The sequence below is a fragment of the Triturus cristatus genome, chromosome 10 (assembly GCF_964204655.1).
Source record: "Triturus cristatus chromosome 10, aTriCri1.1, whole genome shotgun sequence".
Taxonomy (NCBI): domain Eukaryota; kingdom Metazoa; phylum Chordata; class Amphibia; order Caudata; family Salamandridae; genus Triturus; species Triturus cristatus.
In genome coordinates this window covers 571,558,232-571,577,788 of record NC_140593.1, presented here as the reverse complement: position 1 = coordinate 571,577,788, position 19,557 = coordinate 571,558,232, and the positions used below count along the sequence as shown (strand labels likewise).

At 52.6% G+C, this 19,557-nt stretch overlaps 1 protein-coding gene across 3 annotated transcripts in view; it reads right to left on the bottom strand.

Moving 5' to 3' along the window:
• The window catches only part of ABCC1 (ATP binding cassette subfamily C member 1 (ABCC1 blood group)), a 1,390,768-nt gene that overhangs the window by 362,079 nt on the left and 1,009,132 nt on the right, over positions 1-19,557 (bottom strand). For all 3 annotated transcript variants that reach the window (XM_085632083.1, XM_085632084.1, XM_085632085.1), the window contains one exon: positions 17,125-17,324. In XM_085632083.1, the coding sequence (XP_085488209.1) occupies positions 17,125-17,324 (200 nt within the window). The remainder of the gene's footprint in view (positions 1-17,124; positions 17,325-19,557) is intronic.

The window sequence follows — 19,557 nt, the reverse complement described above, 5'->3', positions numbered from 1 at the left end:
CAACTTAGAATAGATACCCAAGCAATACAAACCCCGGTGGTGGGTCTGCGAACCAAGATCACACCAGAAAGTCCTGGAGTTCAGAACGGCCAAAGAAGCCATCCCTCCGGACTTGGCTGTCAAGGCAATAATGCCTGGCAAACGTGGCCGCCTGACAGATGTCTTGCAAGGGGACTCCCCGTCCCAGTGCAGTCGTGGCCCGAGTAGAATGGGCCCGTAGTCCAACAGGAGGAACCTTTTTCGCCAAGAATAGCAGGTCTTAATACACAACACGACCCACCGAGAGATGGTCCGCATTAGTGTACAGCTTTACCCTCCTTAGCCCCAACGTACCCAACAAAAAGTTGGTCGTCCACCCGGAACGGTCTTGTGCGGTCCAAATAAAAGGATAGCGCACGTTTTTGGTCAGACGGTGGAGCGTCTCTTCATCTTTTGAAGGATGCGGAGGCGGAAAGAAGGTGGGCAGCGTGACAGATTGCCCGATGTAAAAGGGAGTCACGACTTTAGGCAGGAAAGAAGGACGTGTCCGGAGGACAACTTTATCCGGATGAACTGAAAGGAGGCTTGGATGACAAAGCCTGGAGCTCACCCACCCGCCTAGCGGAGGTGATTGCTACCAAGAAAGCAGTTTTCAAAGTCAAAAGACGGATGGGACAGTTATGAAGGGGCTCAAAGGGAGCGCACATCAGAAAAGTGAAACAAGGTTCAAGTCCCACTGAGGCATTACGAAAGGAACAGGAGGGTACATACGAGTAATGCCCTTGAGAAAGCGTGAAACAGGGTACTTGAAAAGAGAAGGCTGATCAGGAAGCCGAAGGAAGGCAGAGATAGCAGCAAGATAACCTTTCAAGGTGCCCAGAGCAGAGCCCTGCTGGGCCAAAGAAAGAAGAGAACCTCAGAAAGAGGGGCAGAAAGGGGATCCACAGCCTTTGCTGTGCACCATGCCACAAATTTGTTCCACCGGCAGGCGTATACCGTCTTTGTGGAGGGACGCCTGGCTGCCAGAATGACATCACAGACTTCACGAGACAAGTCAAATGGCATCAACTGTCGCCGCTCAATCTCCACTCATGGAGGTGGAGGCTGGACAGGTTCGGGTGGAGAACCGTCCGCTGCTGCTGCGACAGAAGATCCTCCTGAAGAGGCAGTCGTATCGGGGGATCGATGGACATACTGAGTAGCTCGGGATACCAGTACCTTCGTGCCCAATCCGGAGCCACCAAGATGACTTGGGCCTGGTTGCGCCTGATCTTCTTCAGCACTGGGCAGAAGTGGTAAAGGCGTACAACAGACCGCAACTCCACTCTCGACGAAAAGCGCCTCCGAGCGAGTAACGCCTTGGAAACTCCAAAACGCAGAACTGCTGACATTGCGGGTTCTCTTCAGTGGCGAATAGATCTAACCAAGGCTCTCCCCACTGCAGAAAGAGACCTTGCGCCTCTTCCGAGTTCAGACGCCATTCGTGATCCATCATGCACCGGCGGCTGAGTTCGTCCGCTCTAGCGTTCAGAGAGCCCGCCAGATGTTGAACCACTAGGGTGATGCCCTGGTGATCCAGCCATGTCCAGAGGCGCAGGGCCTCCTGACAAAGGGTCCACGACCCCACCCAGCCCTGTTTGTTGCAATACCACATGGCGGTGGTGTTGTCCTTGAACACCTGCACAACACTTCCCCGGACAGAGGGAAGGAAGGCTTTCAGTGCAAGTCGGATCGCCCTCAGCTCCAAAAGATTGATATGGAGCTGAGTCTCCGCCGGAGACCAGAGTCCTCTGATCTCTGCCTCTCCAATATGGCCCCCCCCATCCCAGGAGGGACGCATCCGTCACTACCACGTGCTCCGGTTGGGGAAGAGAGAGGGATCTGCCGGTGACCCAATCGCGATTCGTGAGCTACCACTGCAGCTGTTTCGCAGTGCCCTCCAAAATCAAGACGTGGTCGGACAGGTTGCCTCGATGCTGGGCCCACTGAAACTTCAGTTCCCACTGGAGAGCCCACATCCGCCATCTGGCGTGAGGTACTAACAGGATGCAGGAGGCCATCAGCCCCAGAAGCCGCAGCACCAACCTGACCGAAATCCAGGACAGAGGCCGGAAGATGGGAATCAGGGCGCGAATGTCCAGGACGCACTGTTCCGGCGGATATACCCGGAACTGCGCCGAATCGAGAACCGCCCCTATGAAAAGGAGCTTTTGGGAGGGACTCAGGTGCGACTTCGGCACATTGATGGAGAACCCCAGCGAATGCAGGAGGTCTGCCGTAGTCTGGAGGTGGGAGACTACTTGCTGGGGCGAGCCCGCCTTCAACAGCCAGTCGTCGAGATAGGGGAAGACTGGGACCCCTGATCTGCGCAGATGAGCTGCGACCACCGCCATCACTTGCGTGAACACCAGAGGGGCACTGGTGAGGCCGAAGGGGAGCACGGTGAACTGAAAGTGCTCCTGACCCACCGTGAACCTCAGGTAACGCCGGTGGGCCGGCAGGACGGGAATGTGGAAATAAGCGTCCTGCAAGTCCAACGCTACCATCCAGTCTCCAGGGTCTAGGGCAGCAAGAACCTGAGCCAAAGTGAGCATCTTGAACCATTCCTTCCGGAGGAGGGCGTTCACGCTTCTGAGATCCAAGATCGGGCGTAGGCCCCCTTTGCCCTTCTTGGGAACCAGAAAGTAGTGGGAATAGCAACCACGACCTACTTCTGGACCAGGAACGTGCTCGACGGCCTCTTTGGCCAAGAGGGCCGAAACCTCCTCCCGGAGAAGATGCAAATGATCCCCTGACATACGGTGGTTCTGCGGTGGCATGGCTGGAGGGGTCGTCTCGAAGGGGAGGGAGTAGCCCCTTCGGACGATTTGCAGCACCCACCTGTCCGAAGTGATGGAGCGCCAGTGGAGCAGGTGATGGCAAACTCTGCCCCCCACTGGCGTTGAATGGGCCTGAAAGCTCGGACTAGGAGGGCTTTGAGGCGGGTGCTGCCGGGGTGGATGTGGACAGACCGGCACGTTGTCCTCCAGAACCGCCTCGGCGGAAACCACATCCGCGACCGCGTGCAGGTTGGTTCTGCGGCCGGTGGCTGGGCGGACGTGAGGAGGCGCCCCTTCCTTGGCCACGAAAGGGGCGAAAGGCGGAAGTTTGCGGCCGCGGGGCCGAAGGACCCAAGGAGTTGGCCGTGGCCCGGGAGTCCTTGAACCGGGCCAGCGCACTGTCCGCCTTCTCACCAAAAAAGGCGAGTGCCATCGAAGGGCATGTCCATGAGGGCGCTTTGGACATCCCCCGAAAACGACGTGGACCTCAGCCAGGCGTGACGCCGAAGCGCCACCGTGGTGGAAATTGCCCGATCCAGCGAGTCCGTGGTGTCTAGTCCACATCTAATGGCGTGCCGCGCTGCATATCGCCCATTAGCAAGTGCTTGGGTGAGTCGCTCCCGGGCCTCCTCCGGGCACAAGGGCAGCACGTCCTCCACCGCATCCCACAGCGAGTGGGAGTAACGGTCCAAAAGGCAAGCGGTATTTAAAGACTGCAGTCCCAAACTCAGGGACGAGAACAGTTTCTTGCCAAACTGCTCCAACCTCTTGGATTCCCTATCCGGAGGAGCGGACGGGAAGGAGGATTGGGAGGTTGAGGCCTGGATAACCAGGCTCTCGGGGGTGGGGTGGTGGGAGAGGGGGGTGAGGTGGTGGGAGAGGAATGTGGGGTCGCCCGGAGCAGGGCGGTGGCGCCGGGCAACGTTCCTGTCCACAGGAGGGACTGTGGAGGGCTTGGACCAAGTGCCCTGGAGAACGTCAATGAGGGCCTCATTAAACTGCAGCAGAGGCTTAGTGGAGCTTGCGGTCGGTTGAAGGACCTCGGTGAGGACGTTAGTCCTCACAGCCACAGCAGGCAACTCGAGCCCTAGGGCTTCGGCCGCCTTGCGCAGCACCACAGAAAAGGCTGCACCTTCCTCCGAGGCCACAGTCGGAGGAGAGATGAATCCAGCGTCTGGAGAGGTATCCAAACCGCTGGCGTCCCCCAATTCCTCAGCCCAGTCCTGAGACAATTGGGCCTGTTCAGCCAGAGGATCCTGAGACCCCTCCCAGTCGCCCTCATCATCCGATTCCTGGTAGACAGGAGGAATGATCGGAGCCTGACGGTGGATTAAGCGGTCACCCATCGGCGCCGGGTCCAGAATAGGGCTAAACTGAGGCTCGACGCCGTGCGGGGACGGCGTCGGGGGCGGAACCGGTGTCGGCGCCGGTGGAGGCGTCGTGAGGTCGACCGGAGCCGGCAGAGATCCAGGCCTGGATCCCTCGGGGACCTGCGGCGACAGGGCCGGAGCCCTCGACGGCGCAGGGGCCGGAGCCGCCGGCACGCGAGGTCGCCCAGTCAACCCTGCGGGGCCCGAAGGCGCGCTGGCAGGCGTCGACGGCGGAGCCAGATTCCTCATGGCCGAGAGAAAGGCACTGACCTCCACCAGAGTCGCGTCAGTCCCAGAGACCGAAGGGTATGGGGACGAGCGAGGCTCCTGCGGCTCTGACGGAGCCGCGGGGGTGGAACCACCCGGACCCTCGGCCGGGTCACGCGACCGGTGAGGGGAGTCCGAAGAGCGAGGACGCTGCTTGGACTTCTTAGAATGTTTGGAGTGACGGGACTTACCCGAAGATCCCGACGAGCGATGTCGATGGCTGCGGCTCCGCGAACGGTCCTTGGACCTCCTCCTAGACCGGGACAGAGAGCGAGAGCGACGCGGAGCAGAGTGTCGAAGCTAGAGTAGCTTACGGGACCCCTTCCGCCTAGTCTTCGACGTCAAGGCCTGACAGTCGGGGCACGACTCCGCGTCATGGTCGGCCCCCAGGCAGTACAGGCATCGGTGATGGTGATCCGTTACCGTCATCAGTCGGTGACAGGCGTCACAATGCTTGAATCCAGGCATCTTATCAGCACCAGATGTCGAGTCGAGTAACCAAAGGAGGTCAAAAAGTTAGTCAAAAAGTGACTAGGAGTAAGCTCTTCCCGGATCGGAGCTTAATGGCGCGGAAAAAGGAAGAACAAGAACTGACGTCAGCACGCGAGGGCGGCGTCTAAGTACGTCATTCCGGCGCACAACGCCAATAACGGACGAGGAGCCGCAGACGACGCCTAGCAACGCGCAAGGGGTATTGCTACAAAAATCTTTCCGGATCCAGCCTGATGCCTGGGGATATTCTAAGGTGAGGAATCTAACGTGTTTCTTTCAGATAAAGCCAAGTAATCATCAGTCTTCAGCAAGGAGGAAGTAAACTAACTGCCTGACTGTTGTCTGTTGTGAGAGACTGTTTTCAGCATTTGAATATGATCTAAGTTGGAGGCAAGGATGTCAAAACGTTCGCCAATAGCGCTGGTGTGAAGAGATGTCAGGCTGAGACCCGGCATATAAATCTATCCTGTTCAGCTGTCTTCTGAACCTCCCTCCTAGACCTCATTAATATAGTCTGTGACTTGCGGTGTAAATTAGAGGGTATCTGCTCTGAAGATGGCACTGTTGACATTGCTGAGGGAGGACAGGTATCAGCACCAATGGAGGGGCTACCAATGAGGTGCTCGAAGCAAGGAAGAACTATGGGGAACAATAGCGCCACGGCATGACTGGCAAGCAGAAACCCAAGGCACAAATGGCCCGAGGTATACAAAAGGGGACCACAACCCACTCGAACATCTCCATCATGGTGTGCAGGTAAAATGCAGAGTCAGCCCCAGGCAACAGAACTCCAGATAGGTTTGAGTCATGTGTGGTAGAGGCAGCAATGGGCCAGAATAGGCCCTGTGGCATGTGCCGTAGTCACAGGGCTTGGCCTTGTACCCTTTAGTGGTCTTACAGTGCATGAGGCCACAACTGTTGCATGACTTGTAGTTATGCTTTGGCCCAAAGCACCAAAGGCACATTTCATGTGGGTCAGAAACTGTCTCCACTGCAATTACGATAGGGTTTGAATCCCGGCATTTTTGGAGTAGATTGCCTGACATATCAACAAAGTGTTAGTAGAAATGTATAAACTCTGAACAAAAACGTAAAAAACAAATCAGCTCTAGATCTGTGTCAGAGATGCGGAAAAAAAATTAACAGATGCCAGTGGGTGGGTGGGCGCTATGTGGCTCCAGTGAAATCATTCCTGCATTGCTTCCAGGTCCAAGATGGAGCCTGCACTGCCAAACTGAGTAGGAGAGCTATGCACAATTTCAAGATTTAGTCTGGCACCTGGGGACAGACAACAGTGGAGGAATCGTAAGGTAGAATGATCCATCAGAAAGCACTACTTAAGGAGGTAGAATGATACACCAAATGACCAGCATCATGACAGAGCGAGAGAGATAAAGAGAAATACTGGTCTATGTTGATCTAGAATGAAACGGTCAATGTCTAATGCTAATGATCGTTGAAGCAAATAAGCCAGCGGGTGAAGGGGCTGTCCCAAAGCTAACGTACAAGTTACTTACCTTCGGTAACGATGTATCTGTTAGAGACGATTCTAGCCGCAGATTCCTTAACGTAGAATTATCCACAGGCGTGAGACTGGACCCAGAAAACTTTCTTGCCCAGCATCTCTGCGCGCCGGGGGGCGGTACCTCACGACTCCACCCGATGTCCTCCGCGGGCGTGACGTCAGCGAGGTCACATAAGCCCCACCCCGGCGCGCTGACGTCAGTTTGCTTCGGAGAAATTTTCCATGCCACAACGCGGATGTAGGAGAGTAGGGTCTGCTTTCTATGGTCACCCCCACTTTTTGCTTTTGCTTCACTGGTTTTCGACTTAGATGTGGCTGTGGGTGTGAGAAGTTGGCCTGATATATGATGTCACTAATTCTAGTGTACACCCTGTATCAGTCCAAACAACCCTTATGGTGATTGGTTGTAAAGTCAACCTTATAGACCAGCTATCCTAGTGGTAGCATGGACAAGAGCAGTCTTAGGCTAAACTTTGAATGGCATGTGAAGCCAGCTGTTATACCATATATAATCCCTTGAATACCACATGAAAGGACACCACAACAGATATATATATATATATATATATATATATAAAATAAAGTGTATTTATTCTAGTCAAACCCTCAGCACTCTTTATGAGATTCGAGGTAAGTACAACACAGTCTTATTCAAGCATACATTAAGTCACACAGGTAAGTAATACAGTTAGGCCCTAGGGGCCACGCAAACCATATACTAAAGAAGTGGTATAAGGACCACTGTCATGGAAATAGGATAGGCCTAGGGAATCGCTGGTGCTACACTACCAACAGTTAGGAAGTGGGAGGCCCACGGGATTCAGGTGCAGAGTGGAAACACTCACGCGTAATGCGTATAATCGATAGAAATAGTACAGTTTAGAATTAATAAGATTTAGGACACTTCTGGAGTAGCTAGGAAGTCGAGACTTGAGAACTAGACACTAGGATAGTCAATAACCTGATGAGCACCGGAGTACCCAAGTTACCTAGCCCACGGGCTGCGGGTGCATAGGTGTGAACTTGCGTCGGGTTTCGTCGTCGACTCCTATGCCTGAAGGAAGGATGCTGACAGGCAGTCAGTGAAGAGTGTCCGGGGAATCCCAAGGCCGGGATCAAGAAGGAAGGATACCTGCAAGCAGAAGAGACAGTCTGGGTCACTAGCCAGTGACCACGTGGAACCAGGAAGGAACCAGGCGATGTCGGGAGATTGCAGGTGAAGAGGGGAGCTTGTCGCAGCAGCCACGGGTACCAGGAGACGTCGAGGACGACCAGGAGGCGAGCTGTCCCACGAAGGCTCGTGCTGTCGGCGGCGGCGAACTAGGACTCACCAAGCCTTGTCAAGCGGAACCCACGAAGAAAAGAGGACTTGCTTCTGGTGCAGACCAGGAAGGTCTGGGGTGCTTCTCTTTTACAGAGGACCAGGAGCCAGTCTGGAGGAGCCAAACCAGCAGTGGAAAATTGAAGGTGCGTCGTCGCAAAGGTTGCAAGCAACCGGACAGACCCGGCAAGCAGGAAAATGCAGAAGGGCCCCACGCAGGACTCGTGGAGTGTGGGGGGCTGATCTTCGGTGCAGATTGTGCTTGGGGTTGGGGTTTCTCAATCCCCGGTGCACAACCTCGAGGGTGCCTCAGAAGCTGCGCTGAAGATACTCGCCACTTTTCCCAGGTAGCCGGTCCCACGTCTCTCGTCGCCTCCACGGATCTCTGCTCGGCTGTGGATGTGGATCAGGGTCGGCGAAGTCTGGAAGTCAAGGCTCTGGTCAGGCTCTGCAGTCGGTCCCTCGTAGAACTTCAGCAAAGCAAAGGGTAAGTCTCTTGATGGTGCCTGTTCGCACAGGGTGGCCACTCCTTGGCCACAAAGGAGATTCTTCAGTCTTCTTCTTTCGTCTAATGTCGAAGGTCCAGAGTTTCTGTTCAAGTTGCAGGTTCAGGATAATCTACTCTAGCAGGGCCCAACTAGCTACTAATATACTGGGCTAGTGGGCTGGACTACCTGCAAGGTCCCTCCTATGGGTGGGACCAGGAAGGGGAGTGGCTACACCCCCTTTCCTTTGTCCAGTTTCGCGCCAGAGCTGGGGCTGGAGTGCCCCAGCACCAGTTTGAACTGGACTATGCATGGAGCACCTTGTGTGCCAAAGGCAGGTCTCATTCCTTTCAGCCCTCCCTGCCCCAATACACTAAAGTCTGTCTGGGGAGGTACTAGCACCTCCCCATGCAGGAAACCTATTGTCCAGGCCTCCCTGGCTGGGAGGGCTCCCAGCAGCAGGAGGTCAGACTCGTGTCTGTGGCAGCAGCATCCATTTTGTGATGCTGAGGCTTTGGTGAGAGTTAAACAGCAAAGTAGGATTTCAACATGTTTCTCCCTCTAGAAGGGAGGGATAATATCCTCATCACCAGAAATGGAATGGGGGTATTATTCCAAAGTGTTAGACACCTTACACGACATGTTTTGATAAAGCCAAACCATAGTTACCATAACCTTTTAAGATTATAAGGTACTTTAAGAGTATATGGTAGGCTATATCATAGAACAGCTCTAAGGACATGGTTCCGAAAGCTGCAGACAGGCTCAGCTCATGCTAGAGCACCATCTCACATGTTACCAAGCACTCTGCCTCCAGGATTGATAAGGCCTGCCATAGGAGTGGCTGATAGGTACACATGTGTCTATATATAAGGGTAGATATAGGTATACTATATCTAAGCAAGGGGTGATTACACGACCTTGCCCCAGCTGAGTGATCAGCCAGTTGTCTGATTGGAAGGCCAGACCAGGGGTGGCATAATACCTAGGGTACCTAGGGTACACTGTACAGGGTCCAATAAGGTGATATTACCAATTGGGTATGTACCTAGGGTACATGGAGTCCATTTTAAAGAGAGCAGACAGCCTGGGACCCTGAATGGCAGGATCTCAGGCCAACTAAATCGAAAAACCAGCTAAACACTAGGCAAAAAGTTGGGGGTAACCATAGCCAGATATCCACCTTCCTACAGTGGGCCTGCTAATCAGACCCACAGCCCAGCTGTTCTCTCTCTAAATTCATACTATGTACTTTTGGTACATAACCCAATTGGTAAGGATCACCTTATAGGGCCCTGTACAGTGTACCTTAGGTACCCAGGGCATGGGTGTACACTAGGCCTACCAGGGGCTGCAGCATGTATTATGCCACCCCTGGGCTGGCCTTCCAATCAGACACAACTGGCTGATCACTCAGCTGGGGCAAGGTCGTGTAATCACCCCTTGCTTGGATATAGTATACCTATATCTACCCTTATATATAGACACATGTGTACCTATCAATCACTCCTATGGCAGGCTTTAACAATACTGAAGGCAGAGTGCTTGGTAACATGTGAGATGGTGCTCTAGCATGAGCTGAGCCTGTCTGCAGCTTTCGGAACCATGTCCTTATAGCTGTTCTATGATATCGCCTACCATATACTCTTAAAGTACCTTATAATCTTAAACGGTTAAGGTAACTATGGTTTGGCTTTATCAAAACATGTCGTGTAAGGTGTCTAACACTTTGGAATAATACCCCCATACCATTTCTGGTGATGAGGATATTATTCCTCCCTTCTAGAGGGAGAGACATGTTAAAATCCTACTTTGCTGTTTAACTCTAACCAAAGCCTCAGCATCACAAAATGGATGCTGCTGCCACAGACAGGAGCCTGACCTCCTGCTGCTGGGAGTCCTTCCAGCGAGGGAGGCTTGGACAATAGGTTTCCTGCCTTGGGAGGTGCTAGCACCACCCTAGACAGGGCTTAGTGTATTGGGGCAGGGAGGGATGAAAGAAACGAGACACTGCCTGGGGCACACAAAGTGTCCCATGCATAGTCCGGTTCAATCTGGTGCTGGGGAACTCCAGCCCCAGTCCTGGCGTGAAACTGAACAATGGGAAGGGGGTGTAACCACCCCCTTCCCTGGTCCCACCCATAGGAGGGACCTAGCAGGTACCCCAGCCCCCCAGATTAGTATAAGAGTGGGAGCCGAGTCCCTAGGACTTTGGATTATCCTGAACTGAAACAAGACACGAAACTCTGGACCTTCGACATTCGACGACAAGAAGACTGAAGAATCTCCCTTGTGGCCAAGGCGTGGCCACCCTGTGCAAACAGGCACCAACAAGCGATCTGCCGTTTGCTTTGCCCAAGTTCTACGAGGAACCGACTGCAGAGCCCGACCAGCGCCTTGACCTCCACACTTCTCTGACCCTGATCCACATCCACAGCCAAGCTGAGATCCGTGGACGAGAGACATGGGTCCGGCTACCTGGGAAAATTGGCGAGTAGCTTCCAGCGCAGCTTCTGAGGCATCCTCGAAGTTGTGCTCTGGGGATTGAGAAGCCCCAACCCCGAGCACCATCTGCACCGAAGATCAGCCCTCCACACACCACGAGTTCTGCGTGGGGCCCTTCTGCATTTTCCTGCTCGACGCGTCTGTCCGGTTGCTTGCCCGTTGGCTAGTAGCCTCCGTGACGACGAACCCTTGACTTTCCACCGCTGGTTTGGCTCCTCTAGACTGGCCCTTGCTTCCCTGTGAAAGAGAAGCACCTCAGACCTTCCTGGTCTGCACCTGAAGCGAATTTCCCTTTCCGCGTGGGCTGCCTTTGCCAAGGCTTGTTGACTCCAATCAGGACGTCGACTCCGCCATCAGCAAGATCCTTCGTGGGACAGCTCGTATCCTGGTTCTGGTCGTCCGACACCTCCTGGTCCACGCAGTTGCAGAGACAAGCTTCAAGACATCACCTGTGTTCTGCACGACATCGCCTGGTTCCTTCCTGGTTCCACACGGTCACTGGCTAGTGACCCAGACTTTGTCCCCTCTGCTTGCAGGTGTTCCTCCTTCAAGATCCACCCTTGGATCCACCGGACATCTTCCTCCTGGCCGCCTGCCAGCATCTGTTCTTCAGGCATCCATAGGATCCAGCGACGACACCCGACATCTTCACACCTATGCACCCGTCTCCTGTGGGTGAGGTAACGCGAGTACTCCGGTGCTCCAGTGGATAGTGACTATCCAAGTGTCTAAGTCTTTAGTTGCATCCTCCTAGTTACTCCGGAAGTGTCCTTATTCTTCCTATTTCTAATTGCTACATTCCCATTGACTTTAATGTAACCCGCATGTGTGTTTCCACACTGCACACGCTTCCCGTGGGCCTCCCACTTCCTAACTATTGGTAGGGTAGTGTAGCCCCAGCGATTTCCTAGGCCTACTCCCTGTTCGTGACGTGGTACTTATACCACTTTTAGTATATGGTTTGCGTGGCCCCTGGGCCTAACTGTATTTTTCCTGTGTAACTTAACGTATGCTACTTAAGAAATTGTTGTGCTTAGACCTCTGAACTCATAAAGAGTGCTGAGGGTATATGTTAGAATAAATACATTCTAATTTTATATATATCTGGTGTGGTGTCCTTTCATTTGGTATTCAAGGGATTATAATGGTATAACAGCTGGCTTCATATGCCATACAGAGTTTAGCCTAAGACTGCCCTTGTCCATGCTACCACTAGGATAGCTGGTCTATAAGGTTGACTTTACAACCAATCACCATAAGGGTTGTTTGGACTGATACAAGGTGTACACTAGAACTAGTGACATCATATATCAGGCCAACTTCTCACAGCGGAGCCATCTAAACAAAACTGAGCAGAGAATTGGGACAGTGTGCAAAAAAAATCTGAGAAACAAAAAGCGAGACAGAAAGGCGAGGAACGGCACAAGGTGACACCGAGTCTCCAGGAGGCTTCAACTGTAAAGCCAAAGCAGGAAGAAAGCAGACCACCTGAGGGACAACTGTGAAGCCAGGGGGTAGCACCAGGCAGCACAAAAGTACCAGAAGGTCACATCAGTAAGGTCACAGCAGGGAAATCGTAAAGCAACCCTCTGTGGAACCACCGTGCAAGCCAAGGCGAGAGCCAGGCTGGAGGCACAAGCAGTGGAAAGCGCTGGAGAATAAAGAGAGACAGCAACCATAGACCACACAGCAAAGGGCCACAAGTCCGGAACAGAGGAGCAACAGCAATCCACCCCCAGACTACACAGTCAAGGAAGGCCGGAGGCCAAGGACAGGGAAAAGAACCCTCAGTGTAGAAGACCGCAAGGGGATCGGAAATTGCAACAAGGGGTTAGGAGCAAAAGCAGGCCCCTACACTGGAGAGAATCCAGCTGGAGGGAAGCCAGACGGGCAAAAAATGAAAAGGACCCCCCACAGAAGACACGCAACCCAGAGGGAGGCGAGCGCAGAAAACCAAGCTGAGGGTCCTTGCAGAACGGGGAGGAAGGACGGGTCGTGAAGGAATCTGCGGCTAGAATTGTCTACCAGATACATCGTTACCGAAGGTAAGTAACTTGTACATCTGATAGAGACGCAGATTCCTTAACGTAGAATAGATAACCTAGCCATACCCAGAAGGGAGGAGGGCCTGCGAGAGAGCCTCCCCACCAGGAGAGACCAAGGCACCAGTAGGGGGGACGGCACATGAAGGAAAAGGCCAGGATATCGTAAGCCTAACCAAGGAAGAGCGCCCAACACCCCGCAGGGGCAAAAAGCCCCCCAAATGCCTCAAGGAACACAATTGCCACCTCGAACACAGAGAGAAGAGGTAGAGCCAGGGGCAGGGCCCACCGGAAGAAGCACGAGCACAGAGATAGGAAAGAGCTAAAAACACCATGGCCGCAAGCAGCGTGCAAGGCCGAAACGGCCCCACCGCCAACAGCACAGGTGGAAGAAGAAAAGCACCGGTGCGCGAAGCCACAGCGGAATCAGAGGCAGGGGCGCAAGGAACACAGCAAGATCACAACGGTGGAGGAGAACAAGTAGTCCTTTGCAGGCATGTGCCGCCAGCAACAGGCAACACCATGGAACGGCGTACCCTGGAAAAGGCAGACGCCAGCGAGGACCAGGACACACCCCAAGGGTGGGGCTGGGCCAGAAACACACACACGCACACACACACCACGAAGAAGAAGTGGAGGAACCGGCAGAAAATAAGAGACGGAGGACGGGCCCAAACCGGCCACCAGAACACAGAGGCCAGGGAAAGCCAAACCCTCTGGAACATCAGGCAGAGGACCAAGCCAGAACACAGGATAAAAGCGCGGAACCGCCACAACACTATGCCGCAGACCGCAGGCCAGACCGGCCGAGCGACATGGCGACAAGGAGGACGGACGGACCTAGCGCAAGCCGCTCCAAGACAAGTGGCAAGAAAATCGCACCTGCGACATACTTTGACGCCACGGAGAGCAAGGAACCTGAAAGGGTGACCACACCTCAGCACATGACAGAGCTATGTAATAGCTACAAGTACCCCACATAGGGTAGGTTATGTCCCAAGAATCCTGGGAACACCTCTTAGGAACAAATTTCCACAGCAGAGGACAAAACAAAGACCTGCAGACGGCTTACCAAGCAGCCAATAAAGAAGGAACAGAAGGGCTAATCTCAGGGCCTACCGGGCTTATCAACAGCCAAAACCACAAGTCAACAAAGGGCCGGACCAGCAGTCAACAGCACCAAAGGCCCAAGAAAAGGACCACAAGGTATATCAACCAGACAGAACACACAACCTGGGCTACCCGTTACAAGGCTCCAGGAAAACAACGGGAGAACACCTCCCAAAACAAAGACCGAAAGTCAGGTCACTGAGGGGGAGGAGGCGGCGGCGGCAGAGGGCGAAGCCCCGCAACAAACCTCTGAATGGCAGAACCAGCAGGGGCAGGACCAACAGAGCGCCATCAAAGGGGAGGTCAACCAGCTGTTCCCCAACGTTCTTGGGGAAAACACTATCCCGTAGCCAGGCATGTCGACGAAGGGCCACCGAAGTAGCCATGGTACGACCAAGCACCTCCGAAACGTCCAGAGCCGAGCGAAGACTAAACGCCGCCAGCTCCTGGCCATCCAACACATGGTGCCGCAGATCAACGCAGGCACCCTCCTGAGAAGCGGAAGATATAAGGGACTTTGCAAAGTTCCATAAGCAAGAAGTGGCTCTGGTCAACACACAAAGAGTGTTAAGGGACCACAAGGCAGCACTGGAGGAGGCAAAGATATTGCGCCCCCAAGAATCCAACCATCGGGCCTCCCGCAACAGGGGAGACAACACCGATGGCAAGGAGGGAAAAGCAGTCTGTAAAAGAGGGCCCCTGGTAGAAGTGTGGAGGGAAAGACAGACAGGATCATGCGAAGCAGGATCGTGGCAGTGCTGAAGTGACTGGGGCACCAGGTCCCCCATGGCACGACGCCTCCAGGCCCCCAAAAGAGAATTGTGGGGCGAAGCCTCCAAGGGAAGAAACAGCTTCCATCCACCAGAGCCCTGATGGACAACGTCCAGCAGATGATCCGTGGGGAAATGGGCGGCTGGATCGCCCAGGCGCATGATTCCCGCAGCCGTGGAAATAGCCCTAGCGAAGGCAGCACTCTCCTCCGTAGGGCCCCGCGGTGGGAAAAGCAGTTCCTCCGTGGCCGACGGCTGTAAGCTAAGGCGGCCGTCCCCCAGCCCAACCAGAGGAAGGAAAGGCCAAGCTCGAAAAGGCGGAGGGGAAACTGATGAATGGGGAACCTGAGGTGCCTCCAATGAAGACTGCGGGCACAGTTACAGCAAAGAGCCGTCCTTAGAAGATTCCGGGGAAAATGCCACAAAGCGGCGACCCGTCTCCGGAGAAGATGAAACAAACCGCTGCCGAACCTCTGGAGAAGAGGGGGCGTCCGAAGAATAATCAACGACCCGACGTTGGCCCAGCGCCGTGGAGTCTGCCACCGGCGTCAGGTCAACGTCGACTGGCGCCGAAGGGGATGCCGGAACGACCTATGTCACAACGCGCTGCGTGGGAGACCAGGGTCGGAGCCGGGGCAGCTAAGGAACGGCGCCGAAAAGGCATCAACCCGACCTCCGACTAGGCAGCCTTCTGCGTGAAGGAACGAGGGGGACCTGGGGACACACCCCGACCCCCAGCCGACCCCTGCATCGCCGCCAGGGCCAGCAGCCGACAGCGCCTGAGCGGCATCACCTCGGCCAAGATTGCTGCCTGCCCAGAGGACCGAGAGGGACTCGAGGACACGCCCCGGCAACCTCCCACAACACTACAGGGACCCCCCGTGGAGGTTTGCGGCGAGAGAGGCACCGTGGTCCGAAGGAAGGAACCCCGAAGGGCCGCACCCCGACGGCACCACATCCTCCGAACCTGTCGGCACCAGGGTCGGAGCCACCGGCGACGCCGCAGAAGTCCCCGCACGCGGCTAGGGATAAACAGACATCCCAGGAATTGAAGGAGGAGCCAAAGAGGCCTGCAAGGCCGCCGCATAGGCCTCCATCTGGGCTCTGGTCGCCCCCGCGCCGGGGAACAGCGGATAAGGTGACGACGCGCAGGCCGCACCACCCGCGGAGAACCCACGCCCCCAACAGGCCAGTAACCGGGCCTCGGAGACAAACTGCGACACTCACCAACGGGTGAGAGATGCCCTTGCAGCCTGGGAGAAGGACGATGTCGGAGACGGAAGCGGCGGTTCTTGAAGCTGTTCGCGGGGGACGGACACGGCGACAACGCCGACCTGGACATGCGTGGCGAAAGGAGTTTCATCCGGCGCTCCCGCCGGGACCTCGGCTTCATTTGCTGACACGCCTCGCAGTCTGTTGAATCGTGGTGCTCTCCCAAACACCACATACAGATGGGATGAGGATCTGTCGCCGACATCTGGCGCGCACAAGACGAGCACGTCTTGAAGCCCGAAGACATTCGCACACTGTACCCAAGAAATTACTAAGTGTAAAAAGAAGGCCTCATACAGACCAGGAACACGATCCGGGTCCGCGTTGCACGCGTTAAAGAAGGAAACGGACGTCAGCGCACCGGGGTGGGGCTTATGTGACCTCGCTTAGGTCACGCCTGCAGAGGACGTCGGGGCGGAGTCGTGAGGTACCGCCCCCCGGCACGCAGAGATGCTGGGCAAGAAAGTTTTCCGGGTCCAGTCTCACGCCTGGGGATAATTCTACATTAAGGAATCTGCAGCTAGTAGTCTATCAGATTCTATACATACTGTATGCAAAAGGTCTAGCTGAATCCTACACTGTCAACCCATACCTAAAAGCATTGTGAAGGATAAAATAGACAAACTTGCATTGAACGGATTAAATATATTCAAAATAATCTGCGGAGGTCCCTTTATGTAACAGCTTTCTGCATTCCAATTCTGAAGAGAGTTCGAAAAAAGCATCCATAGTCAGGATACTAAGCTTATTTTTTAATGAAAACATTTGATTTTGTTACTGAAGTGGGTCCAACCATTTTAGTAATAAAATTACAGTAGGAGAGCTAAGAAGCATACTTTTATTCTACCAGGGCCAGTTTCTCCATCAAATAAGACATTCAGAGCGTGAACCTATACAAACAAGATTTTACAGTGAAGGCAATTGTGAGTTGTTAAGGACTATTTATGGCATTGCCGACTCTTTCCATTTAAAACACTACACTGGATTAAATTTCCACACAGACAGTAGTACATCGGGTTTAAAGGATTAGCATACTTGTATTCGCTTTTTTCACTGAATTACATCGGACATGTACATGTGCAGTTTTTACTCTTTCGGCCCTTTGTTTCTTCTCGCCACCAACTGCATTATAAATATAATAAATGAGCTGCATTTAATAAGCCTTACCTGTTTGCAACAATACTAGGGTAATACGCTTTCTGATTTTCATCAACCTTTAAATCACTTAATTGCTTAAATCGCTTTTGCTCTTCAAAGGCTCTGATGACGCTAATACCAAGTAGGGTTTCACTGAAGTGAGAATAAACTGGTGAGCGGCTTACAGACTCAAGGCGTTTCAACTGGCGGGACGTAGCCACATAAAATCTCTGAAAAATTATAAAAGGATTAACATTTCAATTGTTTGAGATGTTAAATTAAGCAACATTTCCAGCTGAGAACTGAATTTCTAGTGTCCATATATATATTTTTTTACATCCATGTACACATCTCAAATTAGTATAGCACTCATTGGTTAAATTACATATTTACAATGTTTGTAACACAAGGAAAAAAAAAACTGAACACAAATTAAGCCACATTGCTAAGTACAAAGAAATACACAGCCAGGACTTCATCTGTTAACTTAAAGATGGAACATCACGTCGTACCTTAATGCATTCCACTAAGCAACAGTGTTTTCTATGAAAACAAAACAATCTCAAATTAAAGTTCTGCGGCTGAACCCACCAGAAACATGGACCTTGCCTCCTAGAGAAAAAAGGCAAAATAGACAATTTTATAGGAAACGGCCATATTTTTATCCCAAAATCTGGCACACTACAGAAGCCAATGGAGCCGCAAACTGATAAATGTTATGTTTGAACTTTCTGCTAAGCAACTATCAACAGAATCAACACGAGCTTCGGGGGACAGAAAGGTGATTATGACGGATCTGCAGAAATACAAGGCCTTACAACAAAAAAAAGAAAAATCAACTGACAGAATAAATGCTTCACAACCACTTTTAAATATGGGGTTTTATAGAATGATGCTAATACAACCTTTTTGTCTTTAAAGCCTAAATAACAAAGAAGAAAACACTTTCCTCGCCCAGAGTTGGACAGATATGTTGCATTTTAGTGCAGAACGTCCTGATTATTCAGTCTTTATTGACTAGAATTCAAAGTGTGTTGCCATTCGCAACTCGTTCCTTTGATAGCAATGTTCCGAAGACTTCGACATACTTGATGCAAGACACCAGCACACAATATTGAGCATAATGTGTGTGTGGGCACCAAGTTCTACAACCATATATCCAATTGGTTCGATGTAGACATTGAATAACAAGCTCTGGTCTCACCGATGGGAACTTGTGGTTTAGACAATGGTTTTTAGCCTCATTGCACACCATCACAGATGCTGTGAAGCACGGCTTAAACGCACAAAACCTTTGATGTGGCTGCCTCTGTTATTTTGCAGATGCCTGCAGCACACATGCAAAAAAAAAATCAAGATTGAGCTTTTTTTTTTACTTTTTAGTAATCAAAAAGAGTAAAATGTTTCTTTTTTTTCAAAGTGGGCAGGGGAGCAGAGGTACTTGGGTGAAGCAATAGGGGACAGTAAGAGACAATGGTGCAACATGGTGGAGGATGAAGATCTAACATGGTGGCGGACGGGTGGAAGCCAAAGCAACACAGAATGCATAAGCAAAATTGTAGAGGATGGGAGGGAGGGGCAGCAGCAGCACAGAACATGAAAGCAACACAGAAGAGGGCTGAGGCACAGCGTAAGCATCATAGTGGTTTTAGAAAGCAACACTGAGTGGGGGGGGGGGGGGTGGAAGCAACAACAGGGAGACAGAAAAAGGGTGTGGAAAACCAGGAGCGCATTGGGATGCAAAGGGAATCAGTCCATCGGCCACTGCAATAGGGGCGGGGAGCAGCACACAGGCAATGGAGAGCAACACTCAGTGTCCAGGCAGAGAAGTACACAAAGGAGACAATTCGAAAACACATGCACTCTCATGGCGGTCTTAACACACAAAATTAGTGCTTGAAAACCAAGCAATAAAAGTATAGATACCAGCCTTTTAAAAAGACTGTATAGAGGCAAAGTTCCATGGGAGGGACAAACACAAGTCTGACAAGCTGGGACACAAATAAGAAGCAGGCAAATGATAGTGACAGGAAAGCCATGGATAAGCAATGGGCGTGCTCCAAGCCCCTATGTTGTTGGTTAGCCACAATATGCCTCTCAACAGAAAGCCCATGCAGTGTCTAGAAGACCTAAAAAGGATATCACTCCTGCTGTGTGAGTAATGCTGAATTACATGAGCAAAAAAGCAGGACAGTATGCTATTCTTAACTAGCTGTCCATGTGGGGAGAGGAGTGAAAACAATATGAACTGCAGTGACACACTTACACACCTCTTTCTGCAAGATGTCCAGCGGATGAGGATGTGGCCTAATGGCTAGAGCGGCCGACCCCAAAGCTGGGAAACCAGGTTCGAGCCTAGGCAGGAACGCTCAACATCTTGTGATTATGGGCAACTCACTTAATCTCCCCTTGCCTAACAAAATGAATGTGTCCGCCTGTAACACAACTGGTGCTCATGTACAG